We start from the raw sequence: 17,640 nt of genomic DNA on the forward strand, positions 1-17,640 counted from the left end.
CCAGCTTTACTTGAAAGAGAAACTGACTTTTCCCAGTGATGTTAATGTCAGAAGTTTATTGATTAAGTTGATTTCTCTTTGGGGTGCTATTTCTCCTCATAAGATTCACTGTGTGGAGCTGTAGGATAAACACTGGACTGCTGACTGCAAGGTTGGCAGTTTAAACTCACCAGCTGCTCCCTGGAAACCCTATAAAGGGGTTGTTATGCATTGGAATGGACTCAACAACAACAACTGGTACTCCCAGAGAGGAGAGGTGTCTGGTTTGAAAAGTAAGCCATGCCTGTTGTAGAAGATGTGCAAACATTTTTAATATATATTTGAAGTGCCGTTGAGTTGGTTCTGACTCATAGCAACCCTGTATGGAGTTTCTGAGGCTGTGAATCTTTGTGGGAGCAGAAAAGCTCGTCTTTCTCCCTTGCAGCCACTGGTTGGCTTGAACCCCTGACCCTGTGGCTTGCAGTCTAGTGCTTATCGTACTGAGTCACTGCTCTCCCTTTGATGTATAATAAGTAGGTCTTTTGTGCACATATAGATACAAGCCAAAACATGACTTGAAAGAAATGTGTCAAAACATACATATTGGTTATCTCTGAATAGCGATTTTATAGATGTTAATGCGCTAGACTGCAAAGTCAGTTTGAACTGCAAGGTTGGTGGTTCAAGCTCATCAGCTGCTCTTTGGAAACCCTCTACAGAGTTGCTATGGGTTGGAACCAACTCGATGGCACTTAACAACAACAACAACATCATATATGTCATCTAGGAATGCTTTTGGCTGTAAATAACAAAAGATCAAGAAGCCTAACAATATCATGATGATATATATAGAATTGTTGCTATTACATGCCACTTAGTCAGTTCTGACCCATAGCGATCCTGTATAGGGTTTCCAAGGTGCAGTTGGTGAGCTTGAACCTTTAACCTTGTGGATCAAGCCGACTTCGCAATCCAGTGCATTAACCTATAGGGCAACACCAAGTTTGCACAAAAACAAGACTTGAAGGCCATATGTCAAAAAATACATATTGATTATCTCTGGATGGTCATCAAGCATCTATAAAATCACCACCCAGAGATAATCAATATACATGTTTTTACATAGGACCTTCAAGTCTTGTTTTTGTGCAAACTTTCATTTATATAGTTGATATCACGGTGTAGATATAATTTTACATCCTTAGTTTTCCACCAATGATGACTTGCCTGGGAGATAGAAAATAAGATGATGAGCGACATTCATTATGTTCAGCTTCCCTAGAACTTATCTACCTGACAACTAACTGTTTCATGTATGACTTCAGGTTATTTGAGAGACTTTAATTTTATTTCTTTGGTGAGGATCACCTTATAGTAGTTATTTATTTTAGTTGGTTCTACTCACTGGTTTTATTGTAGTGGTCTTCTAAGACATCTTAGTCTTCCAGATTTCTAGATTTTTCTTCTTCAAATATTACTTTTTACAAGAATTTACAGTTTTTGTTGTTGTTAAAGAGCCAATGAATTGGTTTTGACTCAGTGACCCAGGACAGAGTTTCTGAGGAGCATTTGGTGAGTTTGAACAGTCAAACTTCTGGCTCATACTGAGCTTGCAGTCTTGCACTTGTCCTACAGCACCCCACCAGAAGTCTACAGGTGTTGTTGTTAAGTGCCGTCGATTCCATAGCTCCCTGTGTAGGGTTTCCAAGGAGCAGTTGGTGAGTTTGAACCACCGACCCTGCAGTTCAAATGACTTTACAGTCTGACGCATTAGCCCACAGCACCACACCAGGACTCTGAAGTCTACAGAAGGATGCCTTTAAATCTGATTGCATTTCAGTCTGGTACCTGAGTTCCCCCTTGTAAGCGGATCTCCACTTTTCGCCTTCTTCCTTTCCTGCAGCATAACATTGCTCCAAGGTGACTCAGGAATCATTCCAAGATCTGTGCTTCTCCTACCTGAACTTGTAGTACCTTCCCATCTCAATTTTCAGCTTTTGATTTTTTCCCCCCATTTACTCAACTCTTTCTTGAGATGCCAACACATACTCACTAGTCCTTTTCCCTCTTTCCCATGACACTTGGCCTTGGCACCATTGTTAATCTTATCTGGTTCTTTACAACTTCCTGTAATTGTTCAATGAATGAAAATATTGTCTTCAAGTACCAAGTTCATAAAAACACTCTAATCTAGGAAGAAGGTCAAGTGCCAAACCAGGTTACCAACAGTCACTCTGTAATACTAGTTAAAGGCATCTAAAGCTGCTCACCATTCAAAGGGTTAATAGGCTAAGTACTTGGCAGAGTTTATCTTATTTGTTCTTCTCACAAGCCTGTATCATTTAGGCATGCTTTTGGCTGCAAATAACAAAGGGCTCAAGATGTCTAACAATAGCTTAAACAATACAGACAATATTTTATTACTTCATGTAACAACCAGAAGCACTAAAACTGGAGGTAGGTGGTTGCTGGCATTGGCTTGAGAACTCGAGCGTTGGGACTCTGGTTTGGTGTCTACAGATCTCTTGGCTGTCCTCCACTATTGCACTATCCCTGTGCCAGCCCCTGGCATCATGTCCTCCACAACCAGCCTCAAATGGCTAGTGAGTCTGAAGGTAGAACACATATAGTGGGATTTACCACCGGCACCGATAGACAGGGAAGACTTACAACTGGGCTTGACGTATTTTGTAGAATTTTGGCAGGCCTGTGCAGATATTGCCAAATTCTTCAGTTTCTGAGTGACATCATCATCCCAACAAATTTCTCAAATCGTGTCTTTACAAACAGACATTTCTATTTTTAGTGGTGCCTGTGTACAATGTTGAATCACTCAAAAGACACAGGTTAGAAAGAGAAAAGTTCCGAGGGAGGGGCTGAGCTTTATAAAACCAGACATCACCATACCTGGAGGATGACACGTCCCAGAAGGGCAGTTCCTGTCAGCCACCACCTCGGAGAGCAGCAAGGTACGTCAGAGGTTTACATGGCCACTTCTATGGGGAAAACAGGCTCATTTCTTTCTCTTCCTTCCTACTGGTATTATGAATACATTGAAATTAAATATGTCAATTTAGCTGGTAAGTAAATCTTTAATAGTGTTTACTTGTTTCACTGAAATAGTTTAGTTCAAGATTTTCATGACATTAACGGTAAGGCTTAATCTTGAATTTCAAAAGCTAGCAAATGTCTTTGTACAATATTAATCAATTTAAAATACATATTCAAAATATGTACTTTATTGAACAAGTAAGAAGATATGTGCTCTATCTATTCTAGCTATTGCTTTGACACTGACTTTGGTGGAGATATCTAGTTAAATGAGAATTAAAATATTTTCATATAAGTGATTGGAAATAATCTAAAAATTGTATATAAGCTAAAGGAAATGGTGATTCAGTTTTCTTCTGAAATGAACAAATTAAAATTTGGAGAAAATAAGCCGCAAGTTAAACTGGGCGAACTCAATTCCAGGATAGATGAATTGATTGAACTCAGTTAAATGATGGGTCAATTCAGGGAAAGAGAAGCATGAACTGTGGGGTTAACTGAAGTGATAGTTTGTTGAAAAGAATGTGACAAGACAGAAACAGACAAGTGTCGATTAGGACAGTAATCAAAAGAAAACCCCACTTCTTTTAAATTTGTGTGAGAAAGCTCTGATGGTTTTGGATGAGAAGTTTTGTTAAAATTATTGTTTTCTTGTGGTTCACACTGTTGTCATAAACTTCAAAGTATTTGTACGGTGTGGCTACACAAAAATATTTTAATTGTTACATCAAACTTAAATCTAACATCCAGAAACAGAGAAGAGGAACGGTGGTGTGGCTACCCACGCCAGGAGCTCCTCTTTACCCAGGGCAAGTTTCAGTGGCACGCTTGTCAACTCGTGTTGTAGGAGCCAACCCAAACATCAGGGAGTTCAGCCCTCAAATATGGTTTCCATCCATCCTTTCCAATGACAATATGAAACATTAATTAATTAGGAAAATAATATTTGAAAATCAGTGAAGTCTTATCATTTACAGCCATATTAAGAAATTCACAACAGGTATTACCTGTTCTGGGAGTTGATGGTATTTAACATCACTCCATGGTAACATAGTGGTTACAATATCTTGTCAGGTTCCCATGTGGCCACATAATCTCAACATGCACCATGGTCTGAGAAGCTGGACACACCACATACTTGTGCCTTCATAGATTTCTAAGACCTGCTTAACCCTTCACTGAAAAGTTTGTAGGAAAAGAACTAGACTTGAAATCCCAAGGATGGAATTCAGTCTAGACACTGAAATCAGCTAGCTGTGCAACTTGCATCTTCATATTTTTATTGGTACAACAGGAACTACTCAACCTTCTTAGGTAAATAATTATAAAATTTAAATACAAACATAGTTGAAGGAATTTGATAACTGCAATATAAAATACCAGATATTAGTCTTTAATGTCAAATGGGAGTTATGGAAATTTATTTTAAAATATAAATTTGAGCTATTGTTGAAAAGAATTTAATGCGGCCTCTGAGTTGATTTGATTTTGTTCTGATTCAATTTGGTGTTTTTTCCCCCCCCTGTATTAAGTTTCCTGAAACTCTAACTTCAAAGGGCATTAAAAGCCCTCTGAAAATTTGCCTTGACATTAAATTTTGTTTGTGTCAAAGTAAATAACTAATGGTGCAACCTGATTTATTTTTCTGGCACTGATTTCTTATTTCGTTTTTCACATGGGAATAGAAAAACATCAATTTTATTATTAATACTCTGATTCCAAAAAGATTATTGAGACAAGTTATCAGTAAAGACATAAAATCAGGCTAATTATGTGCTTTTTTTTAATTAGTAAAAAAACAGTTGTTGTTTTTTTTAATTAGTAAAAGGAAGAAGAAACAAATACCTGACCCACCCAAGTTAATTTAGCTTCTGTGATGAAGCAAGAGAAAAGGAATGGTAATTGTTTGAGAGGGAGGGGCTGTTACTTAATACACCTTTTTAGGAAAGTTGCAGACTTGTTACTTTCCTCTTTTGATTTCCTCTTTTTAGCATTTCTCAAGCTGGTAACTTGCTGAAACTTTTATACATGATGGTATCAGTAAGCAGTGTGGGCATTGGAAAGGATGGATTTCCTCTGACAGACGTGAATTTAAATTCCAGCACCATTGCATAGAAGCTGTGTGACCTTATTCAGATTGCGTAACCTCTCTGAGTCTCAGGGTGTAATCTGTAAAATGCAGATGGTATCTATCTCATATGAATCCTGGAAAGATTAAGGAGACAGAGAAGGCGAGCGTTTCAGAGACAGGTGTCACTTAATTGACTATTTCTTCTGGGTGAAAAAACCATTAGGTGGTATTTCAAATGAGATATTTTGATTCAAGTTGCTATTACTTTCTGTAAAAGAAGCGTTATCAGGTTAAGTGTTCACATGAGACACCCGTGGGTTAGGGAGTGGACCGTAAGTGTACACAGCCTCATCCTGGGGACTCCCAGTCCCTCCTCAGCTCTGAGAAGCCACTGTCACAAGCGGTTTCCCATGGGAAGATGAGTGTCGGCATTGTTCTGTATATTTATATATTTGGGTAATTATGGGATGTGTTTTAAGCCACTACGAAAGAATAACAAACACATAGCCAGAAATATGATCATTGGTCAGTACCAACAGATACCCACATTCCTTGGGTGTGTCCAAGCATCAACCAGTACACAGACTCTTAGATCATACAACGCATGCCTATTTATGTTCAGATGGCTGATAAGTTGAGGGTGTACGTTTCATATACAGTGTTGGGTGATATTGACGACCCCTCAGGAGATGGGTGGTTGAGGGAAGTGAGGCTGTCCCTGCTCTCTCAGCAGTGAACATCAAACAACAAAACTCCCCAGCACAGGAAACCCCTTTGTCCCAGTGTGTGCAGTCTGGGAAGTTGTACCAATTCTTAAACAACAAACCGAATTCAGTTCTAGGATTATGGTTATTGTCAAGGGTCATCAAGTCGGTTCCGACTCATATTGACCCTGTATAGAGCTTGAAAGAAGATTGTGGCCAACAAGGACATGTATGCTTGTGACGTGCAATTGGATATGTGTATTTCTGCTTGTGTGTGTACGTGTATGGTGTGTCCATGGTCTGATTGTGGGGTCAACCTACTTAGTGTCCATTTCGAGCTCTGTCACCAACAGTTGAGTGACGTTGGTCAATTTTCTTACCTTCCTTCTTCTGTTGTTTCTTCCTTTGTAAAGCAGGTTTAGCAGCACCTTCTTCATGATTTCAGTGAAAATTAAATGTGTATTACAGGTAAAATGAAGGCACTCTGGTAGCATAGTGGTTACGAATCGGGCTGCGAACCGCAAGGTCAGCAGTTTGAAACTACCAGCTGTTCCCCAGGAGAAAGATGAGGCGTTCTGCTCCTGTAAAGATGTATAGCCTCGGAAACCCCGTATAAGGTCGCTATGAGTCGGAACCGACTCCACAGCACATAACAACAACAACAGATAAAATGTTTTGGACAGTGTCTGCTATACAGTAAGAACTCAATAAATGTGATTTATGGTTATTTCTGTCATTATTATTATTATTATTATTTGCAATGCCATCAAATGTCACTACTCATGGTATAATTTTCACGATCCCTCAGGCCCAGCTCCAAAATTGGCAGGGCCTCTTGTTTGGTAATTATTCCAAATGTCAGGATGATGACAGCAGAGCATTAAACCCAGTGGGAGGCCCATGAGGCCATGCTGTTAGCGTGTTTGTGAAGCAGGTCCTGCTATTTTTCAAGTTGACCTATGAAAGGAGACCAGACGGAACCCCTCCTAGGCAGGCTACACCCTGTTCCACTTGCTGGCTTCACCCAAACTGTTGAGTGTCTTTTAGACCTTATTTTTCTTGTTCGTTTCCCTTCTAGATTGAAACAATGGAGGATCTTTATGTGGCGAACACCATTTTTGCCCTCAATTTCTTTAAGCAACTGGTGAAAATAAACCCCACTGAGAATCTCTTCTTTTCCCCATGGAGCATCTCATCCACCATGGCCATGGTCTACTTGGGTGCCGGGGGCGACACTGCAGACCAGATGGCACAGGTGAGTTTGTGTTGGAGCTCTGAATCAGGACAGAGGACGTTCTGAACTGGGCAGAATTGTTCCTATGTTTTGCTCAAGCTATGTTGACCGTAACAAGATCAGCAACCATCACACGTTAATAAAGTATCCAGTGGTATACAACATGAATTACATAGATTTAGTTTTACCAACAACCAAATCACAAAACCCTCATCTGAAGGTAGCAAAAGGCAGACGGATATTAACTGACTGACAAGACTTGAACCCGTCAATAGTGATAACATCTTCCAAAAGACCACGCCAAAGCCACTGCCAAGGAGTTAATTCCAACTCTTAGCAACTCTATACAGGGTTTTGTTGCTGCTGTTAAGTGCCATTGAGTCAGTTCCAACTCAATGAGACCATGTATAGAGTTTCCAAGACTGTAAATCTTTGTGGAGCAGAAAGTCTATCCTTCTTCTCCCAAGGAGCAGCTGGTGGGCTCAAACTGCTGACCTTATGGCTAACAGCTCAACACCTAATCCTCAGTGTCATCAGGGTTTCTTGTCAATATCTCAGATATTAACAACATAATATTTATACATTTCAATATGTTTTGCCAACAGTATCTCATTTGCTTTTAAGACTCAACTTCTACAGTGGGAGCCCTAGGTAGTGTCATCAATAAGTGCTTGCCTACTAACCAGAATGTGCCTTCCCACTTGGAAGAAAGCTCTGGTGGTCTGCTTCCTAAAACTCAGTCATCGAGAGTCACTATGAAGAACAGCTGTACACATAGAGCCTCCAAGAGTTGGAATTGACACCAAGTGGGTCTGGTTTTACTTTATCATTTTACAGTGAAGAAAACTGGTAGCCGGAATGAAGCGCCTATCCCAAAGTTGCACATGGTTCATTGTCTTTCCCATTGTGCTAGTACTGAGGTGCTTCCCTTCCCCTAAAATCATTCAGGTAAAGAGTTTCTCTTAATGGTCCTAGGAGAGTGTCTGAGCTGTGGACCCTCAGAGATGTATGGAAGGCGAGGTTGCTTCAGAGGAACTTCGACTACTTTATCAAGTCTATGAGGCCCTGTCAAAAAGATGGGGTCTGGCCTCACAGAGTGGTCAGTCTTCAAGGTCAAAGTGGACAGGGTGTGGACAGCATTGTGAGCTATCTCTGTACCAAGGCCACTGGCTTGGTGAATGAACACAGGCTCAACCAGAGTATGCTTTCCAATGAGTTTGAGACCTTCAAAATATTTGGAACTTTTCCAACCAGATTTTGTACTATTCCTATGGGATGCATTTTACATATTTCAAATTCATATGCTCCTGTTGGGAGCTCTGGTAGCATAGTGGGTTATAAGTTGGGCTGCTAACTGCAAGGTCAGCATTTTGAATCTATTAGCAGCTCTGCAGGAGAAAGATGAGGCTTTCTGCTCCGGTAAATATTTACAGCTTCAAAAACCCTATAGAGGGTCACCATGAGTCGGAACCGACTCCACAGCACACCACCACCACCTTGCTCCTATTATGTCCTAGGCCAGTGACACAACTGTGGCTTTTCTATAACTGAAGTTCTTAGGCATTCACATATACGCTGAGAAACAGGAGCATTGAATATTTCCAATATAGGCCTTGATGTTCCACAAGCCCTTGTGCCTTCAGACACACCAAACTGCCATCGGCTGCTTTTTGCTTTCCCATGAGAGTGTACCTGGCTATAGATCCATCTTTCCAGGCACATGGTGACCCAGTTAAGACAGGCCTTGTTTGAGCCAAAAGTATTCCGCAGAGAGAATGTTGGCCAATCTTGCCTCAGCAGGAGCCAAGATGGTTCATCTCTCCCTGTGTTTGTGGCTGTTTAAACAGAGACACTTACAGCGAAACTCAATTGCTCAATCCTTTGCAACATTTCTTCCCCTTTATTATTATTATTATTATTTTGCCTTGAGAAAATAGAAAGTGAATACATTGAAAACTTTATAAAACATCAAGGTGTTCATTTTTGAAAATGCAAAGAAGCAATTCATTTTCAGGGCATATGCTGAATGAACTGTTCGGAATTGTTAACATAAATACAGTTTTACGCCAAATGAACTGGTGTACACTCTGAGTACAATACAACTTTTCTATATTCAGAAAGTGCTTGGTGTTGTTGTTGTTGTTAGGTGCCATCGAGTCGGTACCAACTCACAGTGACATCTTCTTATAAATCTTTTAAATCGGCAGCATGTACAGATTTTAAAACGCAAAGGCGAATTTGACTGCTCCCCAATTAAAAAGAGAGGTGAGCCTTCAGCGTAAGAAGGTGGCAGAGGCTTTGGGAGCAGACATGTCTGTGTTTGAGCCATGGATTTTCTACCAGCCAGGTGTGAGCAAAAGCATGAACACTCTCGGAGCCTCAGCTTCTTCATCTGTAAAATGGGAATGCAAATTCATATTTTGCAAGATAGTTGTGAAGAGTAGAGATATTACGTAAAGCACCTATAAACAGTAGTCACAAGAGTGGTTAATACTTGTTAGTGCATTGGCCAGGCAGATTCTGAGAGCTTTTTATACATTTGTTCCCCAAACCCTACAAGGTAGGTGCTTTCAGATGAGGGAATTAAGGCAGGAGGACCACTCTGTTGGGAACTAGTACTCCTGGTAGAAAGAACAGAGTTGAAGTGGAAAGAAAGAAAGAAAGAGGAGATATGAGACCAGTGTGCTAGTTAGAATCTTCTTTCCTAGTTTTTATGATTAACATTGCTGTTGTTGTTAAGTGCCATCCAGTCGATTCCGACTCATAGTGACCCTGTACAGGGTTTCCCAGGAGCGACTGAAGAGTTTGAACTGCCAACTTTATAGTTCATACCGACTTTGCAGTCCAGCTCATTAACCCACACCAGGACCAGCTCTATACAATAAGCACTGGACTATGAACCACCAGTCGCTCTGTGGGAGAAAGTTGAGGTTTTCTGCTTCCTCAAGTATGTACTGCCTTGGAAACCCTATGTTATTGTTAAGTGCTGTCGCGTCAATTCCGATCCATATTATACAGAGTCACTATTTAACAACAGCTTGCTTAGTTAGGGTCCAGGCCACAGACCCAGCCTCTGTGACTATGTGCTCTGTGTCTCTCAGCATGGCCCAGGCTTATCTCACCTGTCCTCTCCTGCAGAAACCTTGCCCTGAGAGACCTCTGCAGGGATTCAGGGAAGTGTCTGTGGCAGCCAGGAGACCCCTGATTTAAGCACCAGCATTCCTTTAGACAGGAGTCCTGGAGGTACAGTGGTTAAGTGCTCAGTTACCAAAATGCTGGTGATTTGCACCCACCAACAGCACCTCCGTGGGAGTAAAGGTCTGACGATCTGCTCCCATAAAAATTGCTGTTTTGTTAAGTGCCGTCGAGTTGGTTCCAACTCATAGCGACCGTGTATAGGGTTTCTGCAGCTTGTAAATGCTATGGGCAGTTCTACTCTGTTGTATACGCTCCTTATATGTCATAATGGACTCAACATCACATAACAATAGCAATAACATTTCTTTAGAAGGAGACAAACCAAAGATACAGACACAGGAAGTACTATTCCTTTATGTGGTGGCAGAGGGAGCCCCTTCTTCTCAGAGCCTTTTGGGCAGAATTTATGACATATGATTTGAAGAGAACAGAAAAGTCCCAGAAAATCCAAACATCTTTCCCTCACCCCAAGCTCAGAGCTCAGTATCTGGCTGTACAAGTCCATATTTACTTGGTGATCATAGTCCCTATCATCTTTCAACTTTCCTCATCAGCAGTTCCTCATTGTGGGCCCCACAGGATGTTCTATAGAAGGACATCGTGGGGAGTCCTGAGAGGCAGGGGTAAGCCGCAGGGCTGACACTGACAGGCTCATGCAGGGCCGAGGGGGTCAGAGTCAACATCACAGGGTTTGTGTTGGTTCTCCAATGCTGCAGCTACAGAAATACCACAGGGGACTGGCTTTAATAAACCCAAATCTATTCTCTCAGAGTAGGGGAAGTCCTAATTTAGAGTACCAGTCCTAGGGGACGGTGTTCTTTCTCTTGTTGGCTCTGGAGGAAGATTTGTGTCTCTCTGAGTTTCTGCTCCTCAGCAGCCTTCATGGGGCCTGAATCTCCTCTCTTCCCCAGCTCTGTTTACTCCCTGTCCTAATGTGCTGTTTCTATATCTTGTAAGATACTGACTCAAAACACACCCTCCACTAATCCTGCATCATTAACATACAAAAGACATCTTATTTCTAAAGGGAATTATCATCACAGGCGTAGAGATGAAGACTGATAACACATACTCATATTCTGGGATAACATAAATCCACCCTTCTCAGGGGCCAGTTTCCCCCTAACTATTTAGACAGATCACAGACTCATCTGGCTCTGCCTGTTACCATGTGAAGAAGTGACTCAACACTGTCATTTGTCACCCCATGTGGACGTTAATTTCTCTTTGTGTGTATAGTGACAGCTTAGGTTATTTCTAGATCCCAATTAATATTGAATGACCCATTTTTATAACTATTGTTCAAAATGACCTTATAAAGACTAGCATATAATACCTCATGCTGTTTTCTGTAAGGGAAATTTAGATTACTTTGCATTCACATATCCTATATGAAGAGCATCTCAGAAAGTCCCACAATTACTAGCTTTATCCTCATGCCATGGTGCAGTAGACAATTAGTCTTTCAAACAGAATGGTTGTGCTTGTTCCCCATACAAGGGCAGGAAACTGGACAAAACAAGACAAAATAAAATAACGTAGAGGCACCTAATAGTCACTAGTTTTACAAGTAGTTTAGCCAGAAGTGTAACCGTTTTCTCTAATTCCAACTGTAGGTGCTTCAGTTTAACAAGGTTGGAGACCACGGACTTGTCCCAGTGTCCCAGAAGAACTTCACCGGCTGTAACATCATGCAACAGATCCAGAACACGACGTACCCTGACGGCATTTTACAGGTATCCCAACCAAGTGTCCACCTTTCGTTTGTATTTTCTGTCTAGACTCTTGTCATCTTCAAACCACAGTGTCAGATTGAGAAGGCAGTTAGTGCAATTTCTCCCATTTACTAAAAGAAATCTAAGACTGCGAGTCATAAAATTAATTCCCTAGGGCCACACAGCAAATTAACTGCTGAACCAAGGCAAAATTCAGACTTCGTGACTCTCAGCCCATGTTACTTGTAAGTTTGAGTCCATTGATTGGTTGTGTGAATTGTTCTAAAGCCATTGTAGAAGCTTGTAGAATATGCATACACAGATGCAGATTTCCAGAAGATAAAGGACTGTTGTTAAGGGACAAGGAGTTGGTTCTGACTCATAGCAACAATGTATAGGGTTTCTGAGTAATGCTGGTAGTTTTGAACCATTATCCTTGTGGTTAGCTGTCCAGTGCTTATCCTACAGCACCACACCAGGAGTCCAGAGGAAAGAGAGCAGGGTGTGACAAATAGTTAAGAAATGGGAATGTCCAGGTCTGAGAACTCATGAGGCCACTGACCCTCAAATATCTGTGTCTGTCTTAACAGTCTCATCCCATCTTGCTTTCTCTGTTTACAATGCTTCAATTCCATAAAGAGCAGCCACTCAGTTAGACAACAGGAATTGGGACTAGACCAGCTGCTCCTAGGAAAGCCTATACAGGGTCACTGTGAGTCAGAATTGACTCGACGGCACTTAACAACCACACCACTACCACCACCACCACCACCAACCACACCAATAACAACATTTACAGAAGCAGATCATCAAGTCTCTCCCATGGAGAAGATGGGTGGGTTAAAACTGCCAAAATTTTGTTCATCAGCTGAGCACGTTACCATTTATTACATAGGCATGGCAAAATCTGAAACAAATAAAAGACTATATTATTAGATTTAATATACTAGAATAAACACTGTACTACTAATTAGAGGGTCAGTGGTTCAAACCCACCAGCTGTTCCGTGGAAACCCTATACAGGGTCGCTGTGAGTCAGAACTGACTCGATGGCACTTGACAACCATACCACCTCTTCAAGATTCCTCTGAAGTGTCATAAATGTACATGCAAACAGCATGCTATCGTTACACTGGTATAAACAACAATGCTTTAGAAATCTCTTGTGTAGTATTCATGCGGTCGGTAAAAGGAATCCCTTCTTTCTCTTCAAGGCCCAAACTGCAAATAAAGTCCATTCATCCTTCCAGTCTCTCATCTCTGCAATGAATTCATCCTCCGGTGATTACTTATTGGAAAGCACCAATCAGTTGTTTGGAGAGAAGTCCATGAGATTTAAGGAAGTAAGTAAGACCTGACATTGAAATAGCAGGACCCTAAACCTGCTACTGTCTTTAAGCATTTGTCTACAATCTGCACTACCTACAAGGAAAGCCAGGATCCCACAGGGCTCTCCACAACTAGCTGCACATGAATGCCACCAGGTAATGGCAGCTGCCCCTGTCCCCACTCTGTTGGCGGTTCCTCCCCCTATTGCAGATAGCTCACTTACAGAGAATAAATCAAGGCAATGAAACTGCTTTCAAGAGTCAAAGTTCTCCATTACTCTAAGTCCACAATGCAAAGCAAGAGTGAAGCACACAGTGCAGCATGCGGGCAAAATCGCCATCAACAATGGATTCACAAAGCTGGTGACTGTGAGGATGGTTCTAGACCAGGTGATGCTTCCTTCTGTGGTTATGTAAGGTGGCCATGAGTCAGAGCGGACTCCGTGGCAGCTATCTATTAATCAGTGCAATGCAAAGAGTGTGTTAAGAGCAGATAAGAATTGGGGAGAGATGTGAAGGGAGATAGAGTACAGGTAGCTCCCCAGGTGAGTCAGCATAGGCTCTGTTTAACCTAAACGTTTAGTGCAAGAAAAGGATTGAAGCCCTTTCAATGATATAAGTGGTGCATGTGCAGCAAGTGAAGATGATTATGATGAAGAAATAGTTGTGAGTAGATGCTAGTCCAATCAATTCAAAATGAGGACAGATTACATCACCATGAAGAGCAAGTTGGAGTTGTCTATAAATCAGGTGTTTGTAACCCAGGGTCAGTCTGACAAGGAGGGAGATCAACTGTGCACTTGTAATCTCAGCCGTTTCCTTTTTCTGACCTCCTCCCCAATACAACCTCTACTCATTCCCTTCCCAGAACACCAATCTTGGCAGAAAGTCCTTAATTTCCGTACATCATGGTTCATTCAGTGTAAATCCTGCATACATTTTTTTTTTTTTTCTTTAAAGGAATACATGCAGCTCTCTAAGAAATATTACTCTACAGAACCCCAGGTAGTGGACTTTCTAGACTGTGCAGAAGAAGCCAGACAAAAGATTAATTCCTGGGTCAAGACTCAAACCAAAGGTAAAACCAAGGAAATGCCTTCTGTTTTTTCTACTTAGAAAGCACTGACCTTAATAATACTCACCTGAGAGACTAGTTAGGACTGCTTATAACAGAGAAGGTGCTCAATACCTTCCTTAAGAAACTCTGTTTCACTTCATTCTGAATTAATTCCCTCACATAGAACTGCAAAACTTTAAGGGGAAACAAAAACGAAAACAGGAAGCAAAAATATACTTTGAAAACTTGATAGCAAATCTAAGTTTTAAATTCAACATGTTTTCATTTTCTCTTGGTTCTCACAAGCCTGAGAGATTTGATACGTGTTTCAAATAAATCTAGAGAAAAATTCAAGTGTGTCTGCAGAATCTGACGAACGTGGATGTTCAGTTTGTTAGTTACTCGAAAGAGTCAAGAAATCATAATGGCTTCCCACCTCTTGATCATGAGACCTAGACATATGTCATGCTTTCTGCAGGCAAAATCCCAAACCTGCTACCAGAAGGTTCGGTGGATGAGGAGACCAGGATGGTCTTAGTGAATGCTGTCTACTTCAAAGGGAAGTGGAAAACTCCTTTCCAGAAGAAATTAAATGGGCTTTATCCTTTCCGTGTGAATGCGGTAAGGGGCAACAAGATGCATTTTCTTAACGTATACCACCCACTTCTCATTTATCAATAAGTTTAACTTCCAAAGACCAGTTCTTTAGTGAAATTGGTGTTATGGGAGAGTCAGGAAATTGGTGTTATGGGAGAGTCCCCCCTGGTTGCTCACTGTCCATTTGGCACCAGGGTGCAGTGGTGTGGCAGGTCGCCCGCCCCCACCATGACTTCCCCATCACAGTGGACCCTCAGGGGTTAGTGGTGATGGTGATGGTTGGGTGTTGCCCACTGCCTCATAAAGAAATAAATATTATTTATTATTATTGTTGTTGTTATTAAACGCTGTGGAGTCGATTCCGACCCATAGCAACCCTGTATAGGGTTGCCAAGGAGCAGCTGGTGAGCTTGAACCACCGACCTTGCAGTTGCAACGACTTTGCGGTCTGATGCATTAGCCCGCAGCGCCACACCAGGGCTCCTACTTATCATTATTATTACCCATCTTAAAAATGACTGTAAACTTGATAACTCCAATAAGATCAAAGCACCCACTTTAAGAGTAATACAAATAACTTGTTTTGCTGAATTTTAAAAACATATCATCTTCAACACTAAAGCAGTACTCGCTGTCTTTTATGCCTAACTGTAAATCTCTGGATATCTTAGTATCAGGATGGTCATATTTCATTTTTAAACATTTCAGACTGAGCGCAAACCTGTACAGATGATGCACTTGCATGAAAAGGTGAACATTGGGTACATTGAAGACTTAAAGACTCAGGTGGTAGAACTCCCATATGCTGGTGATGTCAGCATGTTCCTGTTGCTTCCCGATGAAATTGTGGATGCGTCTACTGGATTGGAGTTGGTAAGCATTCCAACTGGAATCGTTTCACGTTTCTGGAGCTAAACCTACCTCTCATGAGGTGAACGTGTCTGTATCTCAGGAAATGGTGTGCAGCTTCTCGTAGAACCCACTGAATTGTGTCTGTTATGCATACTAACTTCTTGCAAACATGTGACTAGTCTGCCACATTTTTATCTCACCTTCCATACACAAGTGTAAGTCAAAAAGTATTGCTACTAGGGTCCAGTTCATACTTGCACAGGTTTATTCCAAACAGAACGTGTTTAAACATGTCTCTGTGATCAGTGGATCATTGAAGACAGGTTCTCTCAGTAATATATTTGTCTTAGTTTTATTGGGGTGCCTTCCAATAAAAGTGTTTCAATCAAAATAGTGGCTTCTGAGGAAATCTGCTGGGCCAGTTAAATTCAAGGCAAAGGTCAGCTTAGAAGGTTATAGTGATTGGTTTTGGCTATCTCACAGGAGTAATCTTGATATATCTTCTCAAAGAATACAGGTTGGTCTTCGGGACTTTATTATGAAGAACTTTTTTAAAAAAGTTGAGCACTACCTCTCTGACAAATAAACCAGGAAAATTAGGCCGATGAATTTTTTTTTCCATCCCTATCATGTACCTGCTGATTCTTCATGGGTAACAAGGGCTGTCCTACTAGAATGTCATTGGGATACTTTAACCCCATCCACCTTACAGTCCTAATTTTGCCCTCTCAGACATCATTTTGTTTCCCAAACTCAAAGAACATTGAAAAGAAACATGATTTGAGTCCCTTGAGGATGCCCAAACTACTGTTAAGATGTGGCACAAATCAAAAAGCACAGAATTGTTTGGGGAGGAGTTAGAGAGATGGAGACATCACTTTCCAAAGTGTATAGGCCTAGATATGCCAGGGAACTGTGCCTTCATATTTTAATGTTTTTGTTTGACAAAAGTTCTTAAGATTTTGTAGCAATATATATTTTTTTACCTACCCTTCTAATAAAGTCACTGATGCCTAATAATAGAGTTAAATAGACTTATTTCCCTTTTTAAAACAAAAAACAAAAACAAAAAACTAGACACTGACTGGCACTTTTTGGATTTTCAGCTGGAAAATGAGATAACGTATGACAAACTCAACAAGTGGACCAGCAAAGACATACTGGCCGAAGATGATGTTGAAGTGTACATACCCCAGTTCAAGTTGGAAGAGCGTTATGAACTCAAACCCATCCTGAGGAGCCTGGGTATGAGTGATGCCTTCAACAAAGGCCAGGCCAACTTCTCAGGAATGTCAGACAGTAATGACCTGTATCTGTCTGAGGTGTTCCACCAGGCTGCAGTGGAGGTTAATGAGGAGGGCACAGAGGCAGCTGCTGGCACCGGGGCCACAATGTCCGGAAGAACTGGCCATGGAGGCCCACAGTTTGTGGCTGACCATCCTTTCCTCTTCTTTATCATGCACAGAGTGACCAAGAGCATCCTGTTTGGGGGCAGATTCTCCTCACCCTAAAATTAAAGGGTTCTATTTAAGCTTCAGGTTTGCTATCTCAAGTGCCCAAACCTTGGAGACTTTAGCTATGTGTTTCTACTTTTTGAGCATATTTTGCAGATTAAAATTGACTAGTTATATAAGTTTCACTGAATACAAAATACATAAATAGTTAGACAACCCTGTCAATCAAAACATGGCAACACTAGTCACCACTTGGTCACCTAGAATAGGATGATGTCCCATTTAGTTCTTCCTCCCTGCTAGTTTGTTTTGGAGCATTAACTGTCATTGTGTTATTTATTCTTTTATATAATGTATAATGGTAGGTTTCTTTTTTTTTTTTTAACTATTATTATTCACT

The 17,640-nt window shown here is 41.1% G+C and overlaps 1 protein-coding gene across 1 annotated transcript; it reads left to right on the forward strand.

Annotated features, from left to right (window-relative positions):
- The first annotated feature begins 6,892 nt into the window (after nt 1-6,892).
- SERPINB2 (serpin peptidase inhibitor, clade B (ovalbumin), member 2) lies at nt 6,893-17,297 on the forward strand. Its single transcript, XM_006837543.1, has 7 exons — nt 6,893-7,060; nt 11,854-11,973; nt 13,167-13,295; nt 14,241-14,358; nt 14,816-14,958; nt 15,643-15,807; nt 16,893-17,297. The coding sequence occupies exons 1-7, from the start codon at nt 6,893-6,895 to the stop codon at nt 17,295-17,297; spliced, it is 1,248 nt and encodes a 415-aa protein (XP_006837606.1).
- Nucleotides 17,298-17,640: the final 343 nt, after the last annotated feature.

Source organism: Chrysochloris asiatica, unplaced genomic scaffold, assembly GCF_000296735.1.
Source record: "Chrysochloris asiatica unplaced genomic scaffold, ChrAsi1.0 scaffold00021, whole genome shotgun sequence".
Classification (NCBI taxonomy): domain Eukaryota; kingdom Metazoa; phylum Chordata; class Mammalia; order Afrosoricida; family Chrysochloridae; genus Chrysochloris; species Chrysochloris asiatica.